Raw genomic sequence first — 15,988 nt, forward strand, 5'->3', positions numbered from 1 at the left:
GGCTATCAATGATACCGAATTTCTGGATTGGAACGACCTTTTGCGAACGGTTTCGGACCCCCCATCCTATCTCGTGGTCAACTCGATGTTGAAATTATCAAACGGTGAGTATTTTCGTGCAGGAATGTACATGTCAAAATGCGCGGGATTATGTGCTGGTCTGGGTTCTAGGGTGTGCAAAGTAAATCGGGAAGGCCCCATGCAAGCGGGTATCAAGAGGTCGGTCATACTGTCATTTCGTGTATTTGGAGTTGAGCATTTGGATGACCCTTTGGTCCTCGGGTAACCTAACTCCATGTGTACGCACTTGCGCATGTGAACACTGTGCGGGCTGCTGCAGTCCCGGGTGGTGTCCGATTGCAGCCTGTAATGGCGGTAGTGATGGCATTGTTCTGCTGGGAGAGACAGGGGGCGAAGGGGAATTATTGGCTGCACTTTCAGAATCATCGTCGCGGCCTCTGGACTTCCCGCTCTTGTAGATGTTCGGTGGTACGATGATTTTCTTCAAAAGCTCGTCGCAGTCGACAGTGGGGAGGTGTGGGAGGTCGGCATAGGTAAAGTAGGCGGTCAAGTGCCACTTTTGCGGTCGCGTTGGGTATGGGCCAACGTTGACCCAAGCTGAGTACGCCTGTTTCACGAGGCCTTTGTGGTGTGTTGTTGAACGTTCTTGATGTGAGAGGGCTGACGATGTTGGACCGGTTCGTGATACGCCGTCTACGAATCGAAACGCTGGTGCACTGTCGAACTGATCAGTCGTTTGCAGACCGCAAACCATCGCCTAAAGTCCTACCGGTTCGTTTCGCTTTGTGAACTGTCGTATGGCATCTTCTCGTCATAGAAGAGATAGGGCTGTCCAGAAGGCGCTCAGCGATTTCTCGGAGAAAGCTTGGAGAAACGGGGCTTACCTCCCGCATTCTGCTTTGGCCCCAGACCCGGCCATCTGTGAACAACGGAGGATTAAAACAAGTGATGGTAAAGTTAGTTTAAGGTGGTAATTACCTGTCCAGCGCTTCAGGCCAGCGTCGTCCTCGCACTCAAACCAGACGAATATGGCTCCGGATTTCACGTGGACGGCGCGCTCCATCTCGTTAAGGCGGCGGCGGATAGGTTGGAGGAAGCCTTGCCGGACGGCTTCGAATAGGACATGGGCGTCGTGAGCATCGCGGACGTGAAGACGAGGATGTGTAGCTTGCTGCATGGTTAGATTGAAAAACTGAGGCAGTAGCTTCCAGCACCTTATATATCTTCGGAGAATATGGTTCACGGTGCTCTTCCGTGAGATGTGTGTGCATCGAAAACTACCGGAGTCCATCGCCAAATTAATTCGATGAAGGAGTTCCGTGTGCATGCCATGGAAGTGTAAAACACGAAACAAAGACCCGGGCCATAATAGCCTTCTTTACCTCGCGAACTCGATTACTGACGAAATGCGGACAAATGTGGCACCTTAGATTCTATGATCCACCGGCTGGGAGCAAGATGGATCATCAAATTCGGAATTCCAAGATTGGGGGTTCGAGGAAGATATGTATCTCCCCGAAAGGCAACCGAGGTAATGGTGCAAGGCTGCTTCTGCACAGTCGGTGTATTAAATGGCGGCCAGGGAACAGCAAAACCTCGGGGGAGGGACGCGTGCTGTATGAGGGGTAACGCCCCGCACGGTCTATAGGCTGTATGTTCCTCCGATCTCGAGTTCAGACCCTGGCCAAAAGTTTTCTCCCCCTCCGGCGGGGAGAAGACGATCATGGGATTTAGGTGACGGCTTTTAAAGCTGGCAGATGCCCAAAACAAGCTCATTGAGTCGCCACCAGAGGAATGCGGGGATTTGACCCATGGGAGGTACCGGATATTGACTCCCTAAATTCCATAATTGGAAGAGTCCATCAATTTACCACGGTCCACGTGGATCCGCTTCTCAAAGGGTTGACAGACGCTGAGGGGCCACAATGGCCGCTGCTATAATCGTCCACCGTCAATGTCCAAAGCTCTTTGTCCATCGTCGACAACGTCCGAGGCGTTGCCTCACGCTACCATGAACGACCTGCAAGACCAAATGAATCGAGTCCCCTCGCTGGTGTACCTGTGTCAACGAGGTAGGCCTTCCATCCTCGGGTGCAAGACTTGATTTACTTAATTTACCCTGGGCATCGTATTCCAGTCGCTGGCCAGCACACTGATCGTAAGTATTTGTCCTGCACAATCCACATCGTATGCTCATTTCCCGGACAGTGATCACCAGTCTCGGGGAATGGACTCGCTATGACTTGGTGAGACCAATCCTGGAGAAATGTAACGTTGACCAGCTGTTGAGGCTAGAAGGAGCCTCGCCGGTAAGCTCTCTTTAGTCCGAATTATATACCCTCACTAAACCCCTGCTCACCTAGCACTTGCAATCTGGTACGCCAGGTAAGCAACGTGTCCAGCTTCTGCGGATTTGAATCACTCAGACCAGTTCTTTAGACATTTGGAAGTCCCTTTGCTTCCAAAAATACCGGATGCTAGCAGAAGAACATTACTCTATAGACGACCAACCTGAGGAACCAGACTCATGGAAACGCCGTTATTTCGTAAGGTTTCCCCAACCTATCGGAGGGACAGATTTGTTAACATCCAAACTAGTTTTTGCAAGATGCTGAGACAAGAAGATTCGAAGAAATCGGTTCGAAAATTCGTTCTCAACGCATGGAGGCAGATGTACGCAAGAAAGAAAGAGAGGTGAGATTCACCGATCGCGTGCCGCCTCCGAAACGTCCCCGAACGGGTGGTTGTAAGTCTGAATGTTTCCAGGATATTCCACACCATTACTCATTACACCGAAAATCAGGGGGTCTACCGTCCCAACCCAAGACTCTGTTTCAAAAGGCTCGAGGAGAAGCTTCCAAAATACAAAAAGCCTTTTACAGCGCTCGGTCCTTACCTCCCATGCCAACCGGTAAAACACATCGAGTTCTTGCAAAGCCCGATGATTCGATTCTTCCGCCGCTGCCCAACTCGACAGTGCCAAGTCGAGTTACAGTCAGAACTGTTACGGTCCAAGTCCCAGTGCAGCGCCGTTTACAAGCCACTGCTTCCAGTTCAATGACCGCTTCCAGTCCAAGTTCATCTTCAAGTAGGACGCCAGTATCATCATCTAGCTCGTCGCGGACCACAACGCCATCTGGCTCACCTCCTGCGCCCTCAATATCAAGGGGTCTGACCCAACTTCACCTTGATACGCCTCGATCAAAGGATCACAGCAAATCTAAAGGCGAAATTGCCAAGGTTACCCCGAGAGTCCCGCCCGCGGTTCCTGCCAATGCGCCTCCACCGCCCACGCGTCTGCTTAAATCACCTGCACCGCTGAAGAAGGATCCTATGGCATCTCTCTTCGTTCCGAAACATCGGGCATATTCGCAACGACCTGTGCGCTGACGTCTTGGAGGTCTTGGGCGCGGCGGGGTCGTGCTACACCCCCTTCCGACATTCACCGACTCTTGCTCGACGTCTTCAAAGGCTCATCCATTACGTCTGTGCATGGCACCCCGCTTGCCTTCCCCAGTCTTGGCGCACGTGAATCGACCCAGCTCGATTCCTCTCTCAACCCCGGGTCTTTCCCCGCTTCCGATCGCATTCACTATCGCTGAATAAGGTCGTGTATCAAGTATTGTTTACCTCGTCGTCTTTCGATAGAGTCAAACCTCAGGTATAGACACCAAACGCTCCCAGCTTTCCGAACCACAGTGTATCATTAGCCATGTACAAGTAAGTTCCGCCATCGCAACTGCTGTTTTTATTACGGTGTACTACTACACTCTATTCCTGATGTAATTGCATTTGTCCCTGGTCATCTTTTGCCACCCCACGATATCACCACAGTTCTACTGCACTCCACCACTCCGCGGCCATAATCCCTTTCCTTAACGCTAGCATGTTCTAATCCTCCTCGCGGTCAAGTGGCTGACTTCGAGCGCTGGATTTTTCCCCGGTCCACCCCACGGATCAACGTCCCTTCACGAATGGTTCTGCAAAGGAATAGTGATGGTACATTCGTTGCTCGAGTTACACGGGAATAACTATCTCAAGGAGTCGAATTGTTGGTAACAAGATAAACATCAGGAGTCGAACATCTAATCTGGCACGAAGAGGAGTCACTCGGAAGGTTGGAAAAAACGTCATTATATGCTATACAGGTCCAGATTGGGACAGAAAACAATGATTTGTGCGTGCAATTGCTATGCAAAAGGGGGAGACGTATGATGATAAGCGACCAGTGTTTCATTAGTGAATGAGGGAAGACGATGGATGGACGGTGTGGTTGGATGTAGTACAAGCGTAGTATAATGTCAAGGATGAGTAGAAGATGAATGATACCGGGGTTGAAAATGGCCAGGGGGTGGGTCGAGAAGTCGAGTGAAATGGTTGCCGAGGGGAAGAGGGCGGAGATACGTTGGCGTCTCAGCAATTACGATATGCCATTATCGACCTCGTCCTCCCAAGGTTGCCGCACTCTTCCTTTGCCCTTCCCGTTCGACATAGCCGAGGACTCGAGATGCTGGGGTGGAGGGAGCGCTGGTAACGTTTCCGGCGGAGGTGCTTCCCAAATCCGAATGGTATGGTCATCTGAACACGATGCAAATAGTCGTTCGTTGTGAGGATGCCATGCTACCGAATTTACGCTGCCTTGTCCGTGGCCCGACAACACCTCCAGCAAGGTACTCGAATCACGGTGCCAAACGTAGACATTGCCATCTGTGTCAACAAGTTTGCTAAGGCCCGGCGACTTTGCGGAATGGTACGTCGTTGCTTACCTTCGCTTCCACTGACAATAAAGGATGCGTTCGCACCTCCGAAGCAACTCTTGATGATATGTTGACCTTGTTGCTGGCCCACGTACTTGTTCGCCAGCCTGAAGTTTTGTATATCATACAAGTAGATCACCTGAAATCATTTGAGAAGGCGAGTTGTTTGCAAACAGAATGGAACACACCTCCGGTGCGTGGTTGATCAGGGCATACTGCGAATTTGGCGACACCTTTACACTCGTCAACTCTCCTTCCAATCGGACCGACCTAAAGACCGCGAGTTACATGGGATTGTAGACCCTGATAACGCCTCCACTTACCACAGTATCTGCTTCGTCTTTATGTCATACACGATCATCTTGTTACCTCCCTTTGAAGAGCCTGACGATGCTTCATGACTTCCTGTCCCATCCGCCTGACCTCGCCCATCGGGAGCATGGCCATTGGGCGTATAGATATGCTCCATTCCAACAGCTACCAAACGCGTCCCGTCAGGCGTGATACAGAATCCAGTTATCCGGATCGCTGTCGTGCCCCAATCGTCCACAAGCTTTCCATCTGCATCCTGAGAGCGAGTCAAACTTTGAACTGAAGGGGAACTGGACTGAAGTGCGCTTACCCAATGGACAATCTTGCGATCCAGTGCACCTGAAAAGAATCCTGAGCCATCAGGTAGCCACTGAAGCGAGGATATTGTGTCTGAGTGTCCGCTCAGTGTGCGAATGCAAACGCCAGTCTGGATACAACGGAACATGAACGAAACGCGCACATTCGGAGTTCAAATGGACGAACCTTCGCTTTCCACATCTTGATGAGGTGTTCCGCACTCGTGACAAGCACCGTATCGTCCACGGACCAAGCTAGAGCGCCAATAGGATCAGGATGTTCGGGGATGGTGACATGGGCAGTCCAATCTTGCGGTGAACCTGACTCCACAGTAGACTGAATGGGACGCGGTCAGTACCTCAACAGTATGAAAGAAATGGACAGACCCACCCCCATCTTCCAGATAATCGCCATCTTGTCTTTCCCGGCACTGGCCAGATACCGACCATCATGACTCCATTCCATGTTCCATACTTCATCCGTGTGCACGTTGAGGATTGTTGTTGTAACGTTCGGAAAGCCACCTTTGCTACACTGGTGATCAGAATATAATGAAAACGAGGCCGCATCAGACGCTGTGTTGTGATATAGGCAATGGTGACGTTGGTATGTTAATGCTTGCTGCAGCAGCGTTGAAAACCGTCGTTCTGGGATCATCACTGAAGAGGGGATATGGTCTGGATGATGACGAAAGCGCGTTACTAGCTGGTACAATGGACTGACACGAACAGCTTACTGTGAAGGCTAATCAAAAGTTGCCGCCTCGAGTCGCCTGATGCTCCATCCCACTGGGCGCGCCTTCGCAAATCTTCTGGTTCTGAACACATGATTAAGCTAATGGAGCGGTCAGCACCAGGACGTTGCGGATGGTGACAACTAACCTAGATAATGTATGGAGATGATCGGAATCGACATTCAAAGGAGCAAGCTCGTTGCGGAGGACGTGTAAAGCAGCAGTCGTCTTCTTCGCTTCGAGTAATTCGAGGTATTTCTGCTGTTTAATCAAGAATTTGGCGTCCTGTAGGGGGTTAGGCAAGGTTAGACACATGTCGAGTAAGAGGGGAGCTGCACGCACGAGAAGGTCGTCTTCGTCCACGACGTTGAGATGATCCAATGCCTCTTCCGCCTTCAACCACATCCCATCCAGAATGTACTGTCGGAATTGCGTGACCTTCGGCGCTTCCAGCTCGTATCCCGATTCTGCCTCCAACGTCGCTGCAGATTCACTAATTCAAGAATCTTCCATTCAGCAACAAGTAGTGATGTACGCCAAACGAATGGAAAACGCACATATATCCGACATCCCTGAGTGTCTGCACCACCAGTCGCACAAATTCCTCTCGTAGAATTGATGAATCTTCATACAGAGTTGTTCCGGGGAGATTCAGTTTGGAAATGACCTTGCCATGCTTCGGCATCCCACCGCCCGCTCCCGACGACCCGTTCGTCATTGCTGGATAACTGCAGCCATTTGTGTGACCGTTCGTTGGCGGAACCCCATCGTAACCCCTCGACGAGGGACCAGCCTCTACAGTTGGGTTGGGTGACGGTGATAGAATAGAGTTATGGGTCGATTCGCTGAGTCGCATGATGTATCTTGAAGAGGAGGGAGTGGGGGTGGATGCGGTGAGGGTGGCAGCTGGTGAACTCGTGCTCTCGATCCTTTGTCGCTTACGAGCCCTTGTTTGCTCGGCGTCTGCCGCGACGGAAGAGAAACAGGAGAAAGAGAATCGTCAGCTCGAGCGATACAGACGGCGAGAACAAGCGAAAAAACGACGACCAGAGACGCTGGGTGTGTAATGACAAGCGGTGACAAGAGTGTATTATGATATGATTATGAAGTCACAGACTTGGGAGCATTCAAGGACCCATAGGAATATACGACTTACCGGTATTCGAGTTCGAATCGGTGCCTGTCGTTGAGCCCCCTTCAAGCTCTGCCCTTGAGCGGGTCGCAGGAATCAGACTCAGGAGGGATCGCTCAGAAAGAGACGCTCTCTGTGTCAGAGCAACCCTGGAGCCTCCGGTACCGATTTGGGCGTTGTCAAGCGGGGCCTCAGGGGTCGTCGTTGTGGGCTGCTCGTCCCTCGCAGGGTGTGTCTGGTTGAGGGAATCAATGGTGGCGAAAGTGATTGTAATTGGACGTCAATATTGTGAGAACTGTGCTCCGGAGAGTCGGGCAGCTACGAATGGATGCTGCGGGATATGGTTAGACGACGACGAGAATGACGAGCAGAACGGGGACGACGATGACGGCGGCGGGGACGAGTCGCGGGGATTGTGGTGGTTGTATCGAAAGGGCCTTCACCACGGCTGCTGCCCGTTCAGGCTTGATGCGCTTAGCAGAACTCACGGTGACATCCCTCATTTAGAAACTGTTTTCTTTCTACGACGTTGTTCTCCTCTGCTACCGCCTTACCCTAAACTAACTTCCTCTACGTTGCATAGCTACCACAAGGTTCTGCATCTCCTTATCTTTAGGTGTACAGCGTGAGTCGATACGACCATCCAGTCAGAACAAGGATTATCGGTACCTACTATACTGGATCAGAAGCACAGGCGCCGACTCGCTTTCCGCAACTGCAGGAAATGACAGATGGCAACTTGCTAAGCGCAGGAAATATCTTCAATAAACGCATTATGGTCTCCGTCTTCACCTTCTGAATTCCATACCCTATCACATTCAACCGAAATCCATCAAACCCCTTGCAGTGCACAGACTGCCGACCGTATGAAATCCTTTCAGGGTCCATACCAGAATCCCAAAATCATGCAAGAAGGAAGCTCGAGAAATAAATAAATAAAAAGATGACAGGGCACGCGTTTACAACGTTGCAGCATGTAGATCACAAAAGCTTGGTCGCCATTCGTATCGCTTTTGCGATTATGATTTTTTGTAACGACCTGGGCCACGCGCGGTCACCATACAGGAAACTCGCCGGGGTTCTGATACTTTTTCACTGATGAGACTTGCTCTAGACGACGCCGGCTCGCGGTGTGTGTCTTCTGACATGAGTATTTCTTCCAGGCGAAACGATGTCTATCGGGTAGATTATCGCGACGTCTGTCTCATGATGAGGGAAATTCCCGGGGAACCTGGGTATATCGATGGAGGCAAATTTAATGAATCAGTGTCCTACACAAAGATTCAGCTCCAATAATGGGTCTGAACATACCGGCACAATCTACTAAAGGCACAGAATGTTGGAAAGCCCGTCTCGAAGTTTGAGATCAACTAGGGAGACAAAGGTGACTAATAGCATCCGGGCGCCTATCGACCAAGTACGCGCCGAAAACCGAAGCGCAACTCCCTGCTTCGCCTTTGTCTTCAAGAAAATAATTTTCATATTTCACAATCATCGACGTACCTGTCAATCAAATTGAAAGGAAGCAGAATTAGAATGTTCCAGTCCAGGCTGGAAAACACGCCTTCGTCATCGATTAGTTGGATCTCAGAACACGGGGTATTGGTTAAGGTAAATTCGAGTTCATAAAACTATGTAGCACCCAATGACAAAATATTAACCTCGCCCTGACGTCGCGCACACCACGCGACGTTCTTCCGGATCGCTGAGTAAATCACACACCTCGGACGGATCTCTTGAGGGCGTTGAATTTCGAATGGCCCGCTTCTTGCATCGTCGGTGGTATCGACGATGGTGGCCTGACCATTTGGTGGAAGCCTAAGCCCACGAAGATAGCCGCAACAGGCGGTGCCAGGTCTCGTTCGAGGGGGGAAGCCCATGACGTCGTACTTATATTAGGTGCTTAGTACTTAGTGCTTAGTAGTAAATAGTGGCTCTAGAGTCTAGTCCCAAATGCTATGTAGAATGATGAAATTGAAAAGTTAACAGCTTAGATGCCAAAATATGATGTTGAGCTTGTAAAGCGCGAAGGATGCGGTTTTGAGGATGACGATAGAACATGCAATGCAAAAAGGTTATAATGCCATAGGATACTAACGGTAATGACAACTGAACGAGGTATGCGGGGGTAATTGAAAAGTGGAAGGTATGGTACTTGTTGGCTTGCGAAAAAGCGTAAAACATGACGATGAAACGTGTCCCAAATAGCAAAAATTTCCGAACGAACGTGGAAGAGTCGTGGTGTATGTTGCGTTCTCGATGAAATAAATAGAACAAAGTGAGGGGGGCTGGTGCGATGCGTCGGAATGGTCATGGAACGAAGAACAGAAGAATGCTTGAGTCGAGTTAAAATTGAATGTAGATGCTTGAGAAAATTATGCCGATGAACTTTCTTTGAATGCGTAGTGGATAGCAGAAAAAACGTCATGGTGCCCGAAAAGTGAATGATCCCAAATAGATACGGTCGAATGTGAAGATGTGATTTTGGACGAGGCCCGCGTTGAAGCAGTTTTGGAGAAGTGATGGTCGTCGAAGGGTGGATGAAACATTTTGGTGCGTCATAGAGGCACCCGGTGGGCGGCATAGCGCTCGTGGTCCATGAGTCCACTCCTGCCGTGGCCGTAACCTGGGGCAAGGGCAAAGCTGCCCACGCCGCCGAGTTCGTCGACGCCAACACGACCGCGCCTTGTTCGGCTTTTCGAGTTCGATTGTGACCTTTCGAACCTTTGGGAATCTCGAAGAGCTGCTAGGACCCTGGGATCCTCAGCACCCATGAGCATTCGAGGTGGAGGAGAACTGTCCCTGCGAATAGAAGTGCGACCACGAGGTCGACAGTCAGACACCTGTTCAACATCATCAAGGTGCGAGCGCTGAGCATTGCCTACAGGCCTCGGACTTTCCAACCTGCGCACATGGCGAGAGCGAGAGCGGGAAACTGACGAGCGACGACTGGACGTGGAATGGTCTGCGTCGCGACGACGACCTCGAGGGGTATCTTGGGTGAGATTAGGAGGTCGGGGGAACTGCCATTTTGACAAAGTGTCGGATTTGGGGTGTTTGGGTGTGGGAGGAGAAGCGCGAGCAATAGTTCTGGCTGAAGATGATGAAACGGGTGAGATCTTGACGGCTTCTTTTGGGGATGCGGCAGACGACTGGATCTGCAGCAAAGAAAAGCAGGCAGGCAGACTTGTGCGGTTGCGGGCACGCCTTGAACGAGAGGCGCTGTCCCTTTCAGAGTCTGCATCATCGGCGACGTCTCGGCAATAGTCCGAGAAATCTTCCTCGTCGGTCGAGGACGAGTGAGAGTAATTAGGGGCACTCCGGGGAGCGCCACGGGCAGTGCGGCGGTTGATGGGAGCGGGGGAAGAGGCGGACGAGTTGCGCTGGTGAACCTGGGGTACTGTCGAATAATTGTTGGTGCCGGACGGGCGACGGGCATAGGAGAGGGCGGAAGGCATCACGGCGTAGACGTAGCTGGCCGACTTTGAACTTGCATCATAGATAGAGTCGGCACGGACGGCGTACTCTCCCCGGGCATAGGGGTCATCGTCCTCGTCGACAAGAGACCAGTGATTTGAAGCAGATGGAAGGTAGTATGGATCGCGTCCCAATGACTTTCTGAGGGCGGAGCTGAGTGCAGGGACGTCGGGGCCTTGAGCATAGCCAAGCTGTGGGGACGAGAGTGCGCTGCTGGACGAGGATATAGAAGGGGACGCGAGGTCAGAGTTCTGGCAGTCGTCGCTGCAATAAGCTCTGCTGGAGAACGGGGGAAATTGTTACTCGGTGGACGGAGGGATCACAAAGGGGGCAGTCATACCCATCGTCCTGCAGGTGCTTGCCGCAGACCAGGCATATTTCCTCGAACATTGTTTAAGGTATGTCGGACGTTGTCGTCGTCGAGGAAGGGAAATGTTCGTCTACGGGGAGCTGCGCACGATGACGGGGATGTATGGTGGGGCACTCGGGAGGACTGTGCTTTATATAGGCCAAGCACAAGGTCGCGACATTCGCAAGAATTTTTGGCTGGTGACTCGATCGGGCAATCACACGTAATCACTCGACTCAATCTACTCTTTCAAACTCCGCGCATCTGTGTCCGGATTCGTCAAGGAATCTCGCCGATCCAGATTTGTGTGAGAAACGTTCCTCTTGTTTCCCGGTCTGTACAACCCCTACAATGCCGCCCTTCTCAAACGTGGTTATTTCTCAATTCAAATCAACCCCCCCAGTCCCTTTAGTGCCCGCCTTGTCACCTGATGACTGCACAGACTCCAGTTCCCTGTCATGCGTGCGTTATCCATCATCCACCCTATCTTCGCCGGAGAACTCGTATTCCAGCCCTTGCACTAGCTTCTTCGAATCTTGACCTACAACAAAGACGCTCTCGAGCTTCCGAGCGGTGTGGCCCAGAACCCAATTACGGCGAGGAGAAAATATTGCGCCGTAGTTGCCGGAAACTAATTTATTTTGAACTCCGCAGAAAAGAGTTCATGAGGACCTCGATGGCGCCCAGAACCAAGAGAATCCAGACAGACTCTTTCGTCATCTGTGATACCGACTGGCCGCGAACGACATATACACATTCTCCTTGCTTCTAAACCCTTCCCCGCTCGTCTATCGTGTTCATTAGATTCCGCCTTTCCCACATATCCCCCCATCATATTGCCTTGACAGTTAGCTCCAATGAGATTCCCGAACCTCAGAGTCCGAAATACTCCCTAAGCAGGACGGTACTCGTCCAAAGCTCGTCGTAGATTAACCTTTTCGGTTCAGTGGAACCTCTGAAACGATGTCCTGCTCTTCTATCACCAAGTTCTCGTCCAGAAGCCAATCTTTTCGTTATCGGACTTGCTCTATCCTAGAGCGGATGGCGCATTGATCTCACCTCCAGCCGCGAAATAATTGGGCAAGATGGTGACACTGATACTTCCCTCGAGCTCTCAGATAGGCTTTATCCTGCCGGTTGTCATTCAATAGAAGTTCTGGTCGCTGTTTGATCACTGCTTCGACACATATAGAACCTCCCCATTCAACTGGAATGGTACACATATACCAGTCAGAACTCGTCAGTATGGTGACAAGGCCATTGTGAGTCCATGGTGCTCTTTTTGTGCCCTAGTTTCAAGCCCCATTGCTTCTGTTGTCCAGCAAATTACTCCATGAATGTCTGCACATGTATGTTTCAGGATACGTCCGATCCTAACATATCGGCTTTTGCAACAGCCGTCGGGGAACCATCGGTGACAAAACTACGCAACGCCCCCGCAGTGTACGCAGTTCTGACGTTTCACAGTTACCGCTCTGACGACATCACCCGTGGTGGGCAGCGGGAAAACAAGAAGAAAAAAAAATCGTTCAACGACGTATGTGTCTGGTTATGACCTTCGCCCTTACGAGATGACGACACTCCATCTCGTCGCATGGGAACATGTCATCTCCGAGACCCAACAGTCTTGCTGCCTTCCCCTGGTCTCTGGCGCTATCCCGACAAGGCGCGACGTTGACGCAATCTCGGCAGATCCGCCGTGGCTATGGCGGGATACTCAAAGTGGAAGGACCAAGCCCTATCCATGGTAACCCCTTCAGTTTTCTAAAATTCAGAACGCTTATGACGAGGTCAACTTCGCTGTCCAACAACCTTCCGTCGGTCAGCGGTGGCGTCCCGAATGACTGTGGGTCCGCACAAAGCTCGACGTACTTCCTTTGTTACCCTAATCGAGTCGCGATGGCTTTCCATTGTGCTGCGCCGCTGGTCTATAGAAAGTCCTGACTTGTCTGTCGACCGTCGCCATGTCCTCTCCCTCGACTAACGCCTGCCTCCCTATGCCACTCAAATTTTGGAAAAAACAGAAGAAATCACCGGATGAAAAGGCGCCAAAAATTGCAATAACCCCTACATACGGATACACCGAACACGCGCTAACGGAGCAATGTGCGATAAGCGCCCCCGTCGATACGAAGATAAGAAACGCTATTCTTGGCACAGCCATGGTCGATGCTCTCGGAGGGCCACCAGAATTCAAGCCGCGGTTCACGTTTGAATTCGTTGGATTCTATATTCCCAACCGGAATTTTCACGATGCGGAGGGCAAGTCTTTGCCGCCGGGTACATGGACAGATGACACTTCCATGGCCCTCTGCCTCGCACGTTCGATCGCCCGCCATGGCTTCGACGAAGCACGACAACTCGATACCTACCTCAATTGGTTCAAGGACGGCGAACTCTCGGCTGTCGGCTTCTGTTTCGACATTGGAGGGACCACCAGGCGTGCATTGGACCTCCATGCAAATTCCCCAACCGCGTCCGAATCCCTGGATCGCATTCAAGCGCTTCTTGGCGGAGAACGCAACGCCGGAAACGGAAGCTTGATGCGTCTCATTCCTGTGCCATTGGCTTTCTGGCGTTCCCCCGACGTTGCTCGCGAATATGCGAGAAGAAGCAGCAGGACAACTCATCCGGCTCCGCTCTGCCTCGAAGTATGCGAGTTCTGGACATCAGTCGTTGTCCAGATCTTACAGAATACATGCGGCAATGGCGCCAAAGGCACATTTTCGAAGCTTGATTTATTGCGATACATATCGGAATACCCATTCCAGCACGACCAACTAAGGGCCGCACTCGCCTTGCTACCTTCGGACGCGAGCACCAGCGATAATCAATCTTCGGGATCGCGTACTACCAACACTGAAGATGTTGAAGATCGGTATTGGCAACGCCATCCAATCCTCCGACTCATTGCGGAAACGCGTACCAGTCCAACGGCGACCACGACAGGCTTCTTCAAGCTGCCTACTGCAAAGGTTTTACCTTCTTCCGGATTCGTCCTCCACAGCGTAGTCGCAGCTTTGTACTGCTTCTTTGCCACCGATAGCTTCGAGACAGGGGCAATCATGGCTGTCAATCTAGGCGATGATGCGGACACGACAGGCGCGATTTATGCTGGGCTCGCCGCATGCTGGTATGGAGAAGAACTCCCCTCAAATGCTCAAAGTCTTGCTGCAGTGGGGGAGAGCATTGGATCTGGTCTATTCTGGACAGACGTGATGCTTACTTGGAGGAGAGGGATTATCAAGAGGGACCTTTTGGAGGAGGTGGCCGATGAGTTGGTCAGATTCGAAAAGAGGTGGAAACCAACCAAGTGACCTGTGGAGTCATATGTAATTTAACTTTATCTTACTTGATCTCTAACAAATGCAATGGCTGAAAGGTTAGCAGTTTATTGGACTTTCGGGACTGTCATATTGTTGGACTCTGGCCAGGGTTTGAGCCACAGACTGTGCACATGCTGCGATCGAGTCGTTGTACCCTTTGCATGTTCCATGCATGCAAACAGAACAGTCGTGTGACAGTCAATTATTTCTCTTGGAAAATGATCCCACACGCGTACCGCCAGGCCTTTCAGTCGATACGTGTTTCCTTCATGTTCTTCCCTGATCTTTCTTCCTTGACATACACTCGCGATCGTTGTTTTGGGGTGTTAACTCGATCCCTGGCATCTGTTTTCGCCGCATTGGACCCCATCATCATCAGAAGGCCTCGAAGAATCGGCGTGTTCAGATATGGATCAGTAAAAATATCACAAGAATGGATGCGCAAAGGTCACCGACGCCAATAAGACGAGGACTATACCAGTCGGACGCAAAGGCAAAGGCTCTGCTCTGCGATTGGCTCAGCACCTTAGATCTATAGGGCTCGATGTAATTTCTCAAAGCAAGCGAAGGCGAACGATCCGACATCCTGTCTGCTCCATCGCTGATGAAACCACAATTTCGTCGCCCTTGCTGCGCCGCGCCCCAAATTCCAGGAATTCCCGCCATAACATACGGGCGAAGCCACTGATGGACAGTTGAAAGAAGCTCTGGGTACAATCTGGTACAATACTTTGTAGGTTCCGCCCAGCTGGGGCAAATTCGCTTGTCAAGTCCTGCCGGATATTGAGAAGAAGGGACAGAGGGGGTCGGGCATCATGTTTTCTTGATAGATTGTGATCAGGAGGGCGACTTGCCGCTTTAGCGTACTTCTCGCGGATACGGGAAGATGGTCGGCTGACCCACTGGTCGATTGTCGTGTCCAGAGTTCCATTGGCTAACTCCTGAATATTCCAAGAAATAATCAAGACGGTGCCTTGAGACCGATGTGCTCCTTTGTTTGAAACGGGAGGAAAACATGCGGGCCCGCATGCTGTCTATTAAAAGCCTCCTGCATTGGAACACAAAACCTCCAAATAGAGGGATGGTGATACCAGCACCGTTGAATAGTCTCGACAAGACCGGCTAAAACGGCGAACAAAGCCAGAGATTTTACGTGTACGGGGTCTCTTTCGAGTTCTCCGTTGGTCTCCAAGCCCAGTTCGCTGTCTTGGCAGGGTTTCCATCAAACTACCCCGCATTTTCTTCCTTTTCTGAATGCACACGTGCCCCCGAGACAAAACGGAAGAGGTCTCGGTTTGAATTGCCGAGTAGCGCTTTCGGAAGATGAGATTACACCGACCTTTTTTTCCCCTGGACCGCGAAGAAACCGTGTTTGTTATACGTACGCTGTGGTCAGAGTTAGGGTGGAGAACAGGGGCGCGTTTCAAAATTCAGCTATAGAGAAGGGTTCCGGGCCCTGTCCGTGATCGACTCACCTTCATCATCCCCGATAACAAATTTCGGCCTAACGATTGCTTCATTCTGAGATGCTTTCAGGGAAGGGGACTTTCTCCCTCTTCGACTCGACCTCGAGTCATCTCTCAG

General features: G+C 51.2%; 6 protein-coding genes across 6 annotated transcripts; 2 read left to right on the plus strand and 4 right to left on the minus strand.

The window, feature by feature from the left end:
• Positions 1-232: 232 nt before the first annotated feature.
• On the minus strand, positions 233-1,198 carry CC1G_01155 (hypothetical protein; the record flags this gene model as incomplete). The annotated part of the gene is made up of 4 exons (XM_001833041.1): positions 233-737; positions 791-849; positions 906-940; positions 1,000-1,198. The coding sequence occupies 4 exons, from the start codon at positions 1,196-1,198 to the stop codon at positions 233-235; spliced, it is 798 nt and encodes a 265-aa protein (XP_001833093.1).
• Positions 1,199-1,975: 777 nt separating this feature from the next.
• Positions 1,976-3,411, plus strand: CC1G_01156 (hypothetical protein; the record flags this gene model as incomplete). Its single annotated transcript, XM_001833042.2, has 7 exons — positions 1,976-2,093; positions 2,159-2,179; positions 2,230-2,330; positions 2,385-2,406; positions 2,461-2,567; positions 2,620-2,767; positions 2,825-3,411. 7 exons carry the CDS (start codon positions 1,976-1,978, stop codon positions 3,409-3,411), a joined length of 1,104 nt encoding a protein of 367 aa, XP_001833094.2.
• A 788-nt stretch (positions 3,412-4,199) lies between these two features.
• Positions 4,200-6,976, minus strand: CC1G_01157 (WD repeat-containing protein; the record flags this gene model as incomplete). Its single annotated transcript, XM_001833043.2, has 10 exons — positions 4,200-4,728; positions 4,788-4,917; positions 4,967-5,048; positions 5,102-5,346; positions 5,401-5,517; positions 5,574-5,723; positions 5,778-5,916; positions 6,269-6,405; positions 6,463-6,613; positions 6,678-6,976. 10 exons carry the CDS (start codon positions 6,974-6,976, stop codon positions 4,442-4,444), a joined length of 1,737 nt encoding a protein of 578 aa, XP_001833095.2. The 3' UTR covers positions 4,200-4,441.
• A 620-nt stretch (positions 6,977-7,596) lies between these two features.
• CC1G_13872 (hypothetical protein) lies at positions 7,597-7,755 on the minus strand (the record flags this gene model as incomplete). Its single annotated transcript, XM_002911790.1, has 1 exon — positions 7,597-7,755. The coding sequence occupies one exon, from the start codon at positions 7,753-7,755 to the stop codon at positions 7,597-7,599; it is 159 nt and encodes a 52-aa protein (XP_002911836.1).
• A 2,055-nt stretch (positions 7,756-9,810) lies between these two features.
• CC1G_01158 (hypothetical protein) lies at positions 9,811-11,162 on the minus strand (the record flags this gene model as incomplete). The annotated part of the gene is made up of 2 exons (XM_001833044.2): positions 11,070-11,162; positions 9,811-11,008 (listed from the first exon to the last, which is right to left on the minus strand). Exons 1-2 carry the CDS (start codon positions 11,117-11,119, stop codon positions 9,811-9,813), a joined length of 1,248 nt encoding a protein of 415 aa, XP_001833096.2. The 5' UTR covers positions 11,120-11,162.
• A 2,078-nt stretch (positions 11,163-13,240) lies between these two features.
• On the plus strand, positions 13,241-14,395 carry CC1G_01159 (ADP-ribosylation/Crystallin J1; the record flags this gene model as incomplete). Its single annotated transcript, XM_001833045.2, has 1 exon — positions 13,241-14,395. One exon carries the CDS (start codon positions 13,241-13,243, stop codon positions 14,393-14,395), a length of 1,155 nt encoding a protein of 384 aa, XP_001833097.2.
• Between the last annotated feature and the right edge of the window lie 1,593 nt (positions 14,396-15,988).

This window comes from Coprinopsis cinerea, assembly GCF_000182895.1.
Source record: "Coprinopsis cinerea okayama7#130 chromosome 2 map unlocalized cont3.2, whole genome shotgun sequence".
NCBI classification, from domain to species: domain Eukaryota; kingdom Fungi; phylum Basidiomycota; class Agaricomycetes; order Agaricales; family Psathyrellaceae; genus Coprinopsis; species Coprinopsis cinerea.